The 9812-nt window shown below is 46.9% G+C and overlaps 1 protein-coding gene across 1 annotated transcript; it reads left to right on the plus strand.

Annotated features, from left to right (window-relative positions):
* The first annotated feature begins 699 nt into the window (after positions 1–699).
* Positions 700–2577, plus strand: TEX46 (testis expressed 46). The gene is made up of 2 exons (XM_030883020.2): positions 700–891; positions 2380–2577. Exons 1-2 carry the CDS (start codon positions 700–702, stop codon positions 2575–2577), a joined length of 390 nt encoding a protein of 129 aa, XP_030738880.2.
* Positions 2578–9812: the final 7235 nt, after the last annotated feature.

Below are 9812 nucleotides of genomic sequence, written 5' to 3' on the forward strand. Positions count from 1 at the left end.
ATGTATATACAACATTTCGCTTATCCATTTATCTGCTGATGGATTTTGGGGTTGCTTCCACCTTTTGGCTATTGTGAATAATACTGCTATGAACGTGGGTGTACAAATATCTCTTCAAGACCCTGCTTTCAATTTTTGGGATATACCCAAGTGAAATTGGTGGAGCAACTTTTCCATCTGACTTTACAGAGTCAGGACCCTAATCAATATTAAATATTAAACCCAATAAAATTTCCTTCCCCTAAAGCATCAGGTGACAAACAAGTGGGCCAGTTAGCCAATATCCTAATATGACTGTGAACGAGCTTGCAGAAATCTTCTTGCCTTATTTCCAAGTTTTGGATAATTTTTCTTCGCTGTCTCCCTCTCTACAAGGGTAGAGGCTCTGTACTGCTGGCCAGTTGATCCCCAGCAACTAGGCCCAGAAGTACTGTTGAATGACTGAGGTATCATGAAAGCCTACATCATTTGGCTGTTGTGAGGATGTCATGAGATGATGCTTGTGAACTGCCTGTCAAAGTCTGGCACATAGTGGCTGCTTAAGACCTAGGAGTAGTCAGTATTATTGTTATGCGGCAGCTGGGGGTGGGGGCCGGTTATGACTCAGAGGAGGGGGCAGCCATGACTCCTGTCATGGAGGGCAACTGTCCTAGATGGGAGACAGGCAGGGCCTTGGGGCCTGGGTGCTTCCAAGCCATAATGCTGGGGGAGCTAATGTCTCTTTTTAGGAATCTCCATGGGACATTTGCTTCCTCAGGCACCATAGGAGCACTGATGGCTTGGCTGATCAGCTATAAGCCAGCCTTGTTTGGGTTCCTATTACTTCTGCTGTTGCTTAGCAACTGGCTGGTCAAGTACGAACTCAAGCCCACGCCCCCAGAGCCCCAGCAGGTGAGCAAGAGGGACCTTAGCTTCAGCTGAGAGTGATGGGATAGTCGCAGCTAGACTGGGGGGTGGGAAGACAGAGAAGGTGTCAGGACAATGCGGCAAGACTAAGGAATCCGACTCTGGTCTAAGACCTTGCTCTGCAGCTCCCTCTTGGGTGATAGAGGACAAAGCACTTCCTTCACAAAGTTTCAGTTGCCTCAGCTGAAGAATAGGGCCCATCCCAGACTCTTCTACTTCATGTTTGATGACAACATGCTTTGACAACAGTAACAACTGCTTTAAAGTGGGAAAAATTAAAATGGATAAATTTAAAAACATGTATAACGTAGATAAATCTCTAAAACTGAATAATGAAGACAGCAGAAATGTACCTAGATTATGACGTCTTTTATGTAAAGTTAAAAAACATGCAAAACAATATCCTGCCTAGTTTATGGATGCCTATGTATAGTGAAAGTACATTAAGGCAGGATTTCTCAGCCTCTGCACGATTGACATTTGGGGCTGGATAAGTCTTTGTGATGAGAGACTGTCCTGTGCAATGCTGAATTTTTGGCAGTATCCCTAGCCTCTACCCACAAGATGCCAATAGCACTCCTCACCCCTCTTGTGGCAACCAAATATTTCTCCAGACATTGCCAAATGTCCCCAGGGGAGGGCAAAATAGCCTCCCACTGAGAACCAGTGTAAAGTGGTGTAAAGAAATGCATGGAAAAAATAAATACCACATTCAGGATTGCAGTTGAGATAAGGTTCAGGGAGGGAGGGGAACACTCTAGGAGCAGAATCCACAGAGGACTTCAGTTACCGTTGTGATATTTTAGGGATCATGGGTATTTGTTGTAATATTTACTTTTTTTGCATGTCTGAAATATTTAATTCTTAAATGGTTTTAAAGACTAGGAATTTGTAGCTGAATCCTAAAAAAAAAAAAAATTGTGTCCTTACCAACTGCATGCAGTGGTGGGGGAGGGAGCAGATAAAGATGACAGAGATAAGAGCATTTCATGAGACCACTGAGACTTGGAGATTTTATGAGGCCTGACTAAACTCTCAAAGAGGCATGTTGAGAAAAGCACAAGCTCTGGAGACACATATATTTGGGTTAAGGGTTTTAAGTCCTCCGTGGGTGCAGATTAGCCGGCCGTTTCACTTATTCCTGTGAACAAAAGGCAGCTCTGGATCCTGGGAGTTTGGGGGCTTTCATGCAGGCTGGGTGATGCTGAGAAAGGGACCTTCCCTCACTGGGCCCCATTCTCTCACCCACAAGATGTGGCAAAGAGGCTCTCCTTAGATGCTGGTCGTGAAATTGATTGAGATGATTGTAACTCAACTGGCATGGGAAGGATTATCACTATTAACCAACTTTTCCTCTTTTCGTGGTGATGGGGAGTTTAGGAAGAGAAGACAAAGACTTGCGAGGCCAAACCCAAGAGCAACTGCCTGAACACAAAAGAAGTGGAGAGGCTGCACGCTTGCTTTGCCCTCCAGGACAAGATCCTTGAACGGCTTATGTTCAGTGAAATGAAGCTGAAGGTCTTAGAAAATCAGATGTTCATTGTATGGAATAGAATGAATCACCACAAGCAGTCAAGCCGACAGTGGACTTTTCCAGCGGGGAAACCCAGAATGAGGAGACGGGAATCTATGTTCTCCATCATCTCTGACTGCACTTCCAATTCCCCCTAACGAGGTCCCAGAGACTGTGGTGGGCTAGCCTCTTCTGTTGTTACCTTTCCTCAGTAAAGCCCAGTCAGAGACTATTGAATTTTCTTAGTAAATCACACTGGAGAGGAGGATTAGAGGCTGAAATTCATCGCCTCTTGAAAAGAAGTTTGTACTCACCAGGTCAGCCACATAGCACCCTATGACACAACCTGATGGGAGCTCTTGAACCCAGCCCTTCCTCTCTTTCAGTTGGACCACCTTGACCCTGGTCCAGGGCCCTCTACCTGTTCTCCTTGAGTCTTTCAACAGCCTCCCCAGTGCTGTCCCAGCCTCCAGTCTCCTCCTCCCCCTGCACTCAGAGGCCACAAACAAGCCCTGCCAAGCACAGCTCCGAGCATGATAATTGCCTATTCTTGAGCCAACGCCTTGCCGTGATTGACAGAATAAAAGCCTCACTCCTCACCATGGTGTTCAGGCCCCCCATGATCTGACCCCCTTCCCAACCTTTTTCCCCCATTATTCTCCCTCACATGCTTTTTACCCGATACCAGAGTATCCTGAACATCAGTCAGTAGTGTACCACCTTTGTGATTTTTGCCATAGCTGTGAACCACCTGAATGCGTAACTAGATATTGTCCCTTTAAATCAACTATATTTTCCTTAATAAATTTATCTGGAAAGGAAAATAATAATAAAAAATTTATCTGTAAGTTAAAAAAAAACCAGTATCATTGTTTGAAATAGAACCTAACAGTCAAAATAAAGACAGTGAAAACAAAACAATGTTGTGAAGTTCCAACCAGAGCTTGGTTGCCCACTTGAAGATCTGAATCTGTAAAATGTGGGTTAAAAAGGGAGATTAGTGAGTGTTAGTGTTTGCAAGATATGCCAGCACTCAGCTGAGACTTTTCTCCATTAAGGAGAATTGAGAAGGAAGCCTCTGCCTTGCTGTGGGATCCAGTGTGGCTTAATGCCTTATTGGTGTCCCACTTAAAATCATCTCTCTTAGCAAAAGTCTCGTGCGCTCTCATCAAATTAGGTGATCAGCCATCCCCCAAATGCAGCCACATCTTTGCTCACGTGGTTTCTTCCCCTGGAATCCCTTATCTTCCCCTTTCTGCTGTTACAATTCTTTGCTTCTTTCAAAGCCACCACCTCCGGAAAGCTGCCCTCAGCCCAGCTGTAAAGTGTCTCTTTCCTTAGCGGTATCCCAGCATTTTATCTGTAATTCTACGATAGACTGTATGATGATCTGCTGGGATTTGGTTTGTAAATGTTTCTATACTCCCTCCCCACTCTCCAACTAGATTATAGACTCTTTGAGGGCAAGCACAGCATCTTTTTTTTTTTTAATAAATAAATTTATTTATTTTATTTATTTATTTTTGGCTGCATTGGGTCTTTGTTGCTGCACGCAGACTTTCTCTAGTTGTGGTGAGCGGGGGGCTGCTCTTTGTTGCAGTGCACGTGCTTCTCATTGCGGTGGCTTCTTTTGTTGTGCAGCAGGGGCTCTATGCGCACGGGCTTCATTAGTTGTGGCACACAGGCTTAGTTGCTGTGGCGCATGCGGTTAGTTGCTCCGCGGCATGTGGGATCTTCCCAGACCAGGGCTCGAACCTGTGTCCCTTGCGTTGGAAGGCGAATTCTTAACCACTGTGCCACCAGGGAAACCCAAACACAGTATCTTGTTCATCTGTATATCCCCCTCATAGCACCTAACACAGTGGCTCGTATACAGTCAGTGCTCAATAAATAACATCTATGACTGTCAATCACAGTCTTATATGTCCTGACATTTTCTCTGCCCTTTCATTTTATGATTTTTCTATATCCTATTTTGTTTAGAGCAGGATACCTGGAGCTAAACTCCCTGGCTTTAGATCCCAACTCTATCAGCTCTTAGCTGTGTAATCTTGGATGATGAATAAACTGAGTGCTGTACCTCAGTTTCCTCAACTATAAAATGGCCTTATCAATTGCTGTGAGGATTCGATGAGTTACGACACTTCTTCAGGTCTTTGCTCAAATGATCCCTTCCTAGTGAGGACTCCTGTGACTGCCCTATCTAAAATCGCAACCCTCCCTTGTGTGTTGTATCTTCTACTTGCCCTCCAGGCCCACTCTCCATCCTTCTGCCTTTTCTGCCAGGGGGTCAACCTGCATCATCAGGTTCCTTTACCCTGTGGCTTCCAGTTGAGTTTGGCCGACAGGGATCCCTGGCAGAGGATGAGAGGGAAGGAGGAGGTTGGGATGCTTATGCCTCTTGTGGGGTTGCCTGGGGCTGGTTTGAGGCTGGCTGGGTCATCACAGAGGAGGCTCTCTCTACAAGACCTTCTTCCAGTTCCCTTCTGGCCCAAGGGCAGTAGCATCCCCCCAGTTACCAGTCCAGGGGTACTGCACCACACTTGTGTGTTCCCTATAGCCTGCCCACACCTTTGTAAATAGTCCCTTTTACACAGCTTCATGGGCCGTTGCTAATGGACTTGCTGTATGGCCAGGCCTTTGGACCACCCAAAACGGGACCATTAGGAGAATGTCCATATGGTAACCCCTGCTGTGGAGATGGATACAACAATTCAGCCACAAACTCGATCTATATGTGACATATGAATGAGCCCACAGTAAGGCACTGCATCTTGAAGAGAGCATCTGGAATAAAAAAGCTGATTAAGACTATGTGGCCATCATAACCACTTTAGTTCACTAGATGCACACCTGGACCTATCACAACAGTGAAACTACCACGGCGGTTTGAGGGAGTCCAGTGAGGACTCATTTGACTTATGAAGTCACTGGTGCTCACGGAATGTGTATTACTTGCAGGAACGTTGGCCTGTGGCTCAAGGTGGCTCAAAGTGGCACAATGACCTTTGGATCTGACTAGTTCACAATTGCCATGGATTCTGACTACCATGAACATGGTTTAGGTACATGGGGTGACTGTTCTTTTCCACCAAGCAGGTAGAACCTAGACTCTTAAGGCTCTGATGAGCATCTTTTTCATGTGCTGGAATTCCCAGGTATGATATAATATGATGATGGAATTATCTTTACGGCACTGCCCTCCATCTGTCCACGTGGAATTCACTTGCTCTTCCACACTTGCCACCTGCAGGTGGCGTGTACAAATGAGCCTTGGTATGGTTGGCTCAAGGAGCAATTACCTTAGCCACTCCCTCATCCTCTGTGGGCACCTAAGAGGGGAACAAGTCCCCCTGATGTGTCAGGAAGTATGGTGACTCCTGGGTTCCTATGGAGGTAAATGTTTTGAGAAAGGACAGATCAACTAGCTCATGCCAGGCACACGACAGATCCCAGCAAATCTAGCAAGAACATAGGCAAGCAATCTCAGGAAATAGACTGGGGTGGAGGGGTAAATAACCTCTCTCCTCTTCTTCCAGATCTGAACAGGCAATGCTAAACAGCCTTGAGCAGCTGCTCAGGCCGGGGCCCGTGGCATGAACCTGTCACAGTACTGAATATGCCATTCCTACCCCCTCCCACCATGCCCAGCTACGGGAGACCTTATTGGTATCTCACTCTCTGACAATGGCAAGGACATTTCTCCCAGCTGCTGTGCCTTGGGCCTTCACAATCATGTTCTCATCCTCTTCATGGATAATGTTGAGGCCAGCTGGAAGAATATTGAGCAGTGCGCTTTGTAACCCCAAAACTATTTTGTATTCTAGATATAGGTCCTTCGTTGCTTTCTCCTTGGACATAATGCCACCTGCATATCAACCTTCATAATAACCCAAGATGTGTGGGCAAGGCAACATTTCCAGCACCAGCCTCTGGTACCATTGACAAGACACTCCTGGGTATTAAGTACATGGGTTTCCCTATTTTATGCAGGTTTTCCTCCCCTAGATAGGTGGAACCATAGAAAGGAAATTACTATGGGGACAGCCAGGGTTCTCACTGTCAAGGTTATCATGAATCCTTAGCTCAGGATATAACCACATAGCTTTGGACTATTTGCTGGCCAACCAGGGGAATAACCATACTCACTGGCCAATATCTCCTGCTGCTTCTGGGTTAACACCTTCAGACAAGTCAAGAAGCTCATGCAGCTACCGTAAGAGCAAGTCCAATGCCTGCAGACCACTCCTCCATGGCCAGATGGCTTAGGCCTCCACAATGTGCTTTGCACTATTACTCCAGGCCTCCCTCTAGCATTAATGTCTCCTCCAGCATTGCCAACACCATTGGAAGTTCCTTATAAGCTCAGTTGATTTCTCCCCTTGTTGATTTCTATGCCCGTTTGGCAGGCTTATGTTTCAGGAGCCCCTAGGTCAGGGGGTGGACCTTGGAAAAACAATTTGGACTTTACTGGAAAACTCTGGGTACTCACTCCGGGTTCCTAGCAGTGAGAAAGCAGGTGGGCTCCAGAGGGGCCTCCCTTCCCAAAGCAGAAATGATTCCACATGGTCTCTACTTCCCCTGGGGTCTCCAGGGGCCCTCAGCACTGCAAACAATTCCCCTGGTACCTGAGCTCAGACCACATCTTCTTTACTTGCAAGACTGACCTCACATTTGCCAAAAAAAGTAGTGAAGGGAATGAGGGGTCCCTCTCCTGGAGAATATTCCAGGATGTTTCCAGCTATGCCCTGACCCCCATATCTCTCTCCACATGATGACAAGAGGTTGGATGGACAACCCAATGCCTCATTCAATGGCTGACCCTCTGCCTCCAAGTTTTCCCAGTAAAGCCCCATTTGCACCTGTGCTGCGTGACTTTGTGATATTCACCTTCACCCAGTACTCAGTACTTCACCCAGTACTCTCCTGGACCTCAGGGCTCAGTCCTCAGATCCCTTCTTTACTCCTTCTCACTCCCTTGGTAATGGCTTTAAATATCATCTACTGTTACATGTCAATCATTTTCTAAATTGTGTCTTTGTTACAGACCTCTACATCCCAGACTCAAATGTGCAACTGCCTACTTTCACACCTTCACTTAGACATCTCAAAATCCATACAGTCAATCCTGAACTCTGTCCCTCCGCTCAAACCCCCTCCCACGTGCAGGTTTCCCCATCTCATAGTAAAAGTCAATTCCCAGCTTCCAGTTGCTCAGGCCAAAAAGTTTGGAGCTGATCCCCACTCCTCTCTTCTCTCATATCCAGCTCTAATTTATTGGCAAGTCCTATTGGCTCTTCCTTAGAAGCATATGCAGAGTCTGGATGTTCTCCCTGCCTGGGTGCACCAGGCCACTACCATCTCTCAGCTGAACAAGGCCCTGGTCTCCCTGCCCCGACCCTTGCCCTCTAGTCTGCTCTCAGCACTGAAGCCGGAGCGCTTCATGTCTTCCCTGGTGGTATAGTGGTTAAGAATCCGCTTGCCAATGCAGGGGACACGGGTTTGAGCCCTAGTCTGGGAAGATCCCGCATGCTGCAGAGCAACTAAGCCTGTGCGCCACAACTACTGAGCCTGTGCTCTAGAGCCCGCGAGCCACAATTACTGAGCCCGTGTGCCACAACTACTGAAGCCCACGTGCCCAGAGCCCATGCTCCACAACGAGAAGCCACTGTAATGAGAAGCCCGCCCACCACAGCGAAGAGTAGCCCCCGCTCGCTGCAACTAGAGAAAGCCTGTGCGCAGCAACGAAGACCCAGCACAGTCAAAAATAAATAAATAAATAAATTTATTAAAAAATAAAAAAGTCAGGTCATGCCACTCTCTCCAGATTCTACAACAGCTCCCACCTCACTCAGAGTGAGAATTACAGTCCCTCCTGTGGCCTGGGAGGTTCTCCATGACCTGGCTCCCCAGCTACCTTTCCCACCTCGCCTCTACTCTGCCCCTCACTTAATCTGCTCAGCCACTGGCCTCTTCGCTTTTCTGTACACTCTCACCCTAAGGCCCTACCATGGACTCTCTTCCTCTGTTGTCCATATACTACTACCTCCCTTACTTCCCTTAGGTGATTTGCTAGACATTTCTTTCTCAAGGAGGCCATCCTGACTGCCCAATTTGATACTATAATCTACCTCCCCTTACTTGGCTCTATTTATTTTTCCATAGCATGTATCGCTTTCTAATATACTATTTAACATGCTGTCCCTGCTAGAATAGGTGGAGAGTCAGGGGAGAGAGTAAAAGTAGAAAAAAAAGTTGGGAGAAGGAGAGATGGAGAAAAGGGAAGAGAGAAGGAGAGATTCATGGGATTGTGAGGGGGACCCTCCAAATCTAATGGTAATCAGAGCGGTTACTGTGTGCACCTACTGTGTGCTTTAGGTGTCTTATCTCACGTAAACCTCACTCTCACCCCAAGGGGGTAGGTTCTATTTCATTACCCTATTTTACAGATCAGCACATTGAGGTCCAAGAGAAGTCAAGAAATCTGACCAAGGTCATGTAGATAATAAGTGGTGGAGCTGGGTTTTGAACCCCAGCAGTCTGACTCAAGGGTCCAGTGGGTAGGGTTAGACTATGCAGGTAAGAATTTGGATTTTTCCATAGAGCAGTGGGCAGCCTTGGAAGATTATTTAAGCAAATGATTAATATGATCTCTCATCTATAGAGAGAATGAATGCATGGGGCTGTTGCGGGGATTATCTTGGTGCATGGATGGAAAGCCCTTGGACAAATGCCTAGAGAGAGAGAAGCATTCAGTGATTAAATAAATGATCCTTTCCAGGAGGCTGGAAGACTTTACACGTGGACATCTGGTGCCACTGTGTGGCCACTGTCCTCTATGACAGGGTATGGATTCTGGTCTGGCTAAATTTGGTAGTGCAGGGGCTGGTCTGGGTGGAGAGAAATGGCTGCATTAGGGCTGGGGAAAGGGGCAAGGGAGGAACTCCAAGAGAGGAGCTAGTGTCCTGGGGGTGAGGGTCCTTGTCAGCAGAGATGCAGAACCCTGGAGTGGATTAACTGATTCAGATATTTAGCCCTGGTTTGGCAGCACAAACCAGAATGAGACGTGCTCTTTACCCTAGAAAACCTTATAGTCTGATGGGGAAAAAACATGGGAGATGCATTAGTGTCTGGGAAGCAGAGAGGACTCCTGGGTTGGAATCCCAGTCCTGCCACTTCTGGGGGACTTCACTTCTCAGAGCTTCAGTTTCCTCTTTGTCAAATGGGGACAGAATAAAACCTGCCTCATGGGATTGTTGTGAAGACCTCAGAGGGTAACACAGAAGGCACTAAGCATCTATATGGGGCACACTGTCTGCATTCAATCTGTGACCCAGAGGCAGGCTGCCCAGCCTACTTAGAGCCTCACTAAAGATGAACAAAGCAGCCAGCT

This window comes from Globicephala melas, chromosome 1 (assembly GCF_963455315.2).
Source record: "Globicephala melas chromosome 1, mGloMel1.2, whole genome shotgun sequence".
Lineage (NCBI taxonomy): Eukaryota > Metazoa > Chordata > Mammalia > Artiodactyla > Delphinidae > Globicephala > Globicephala melas.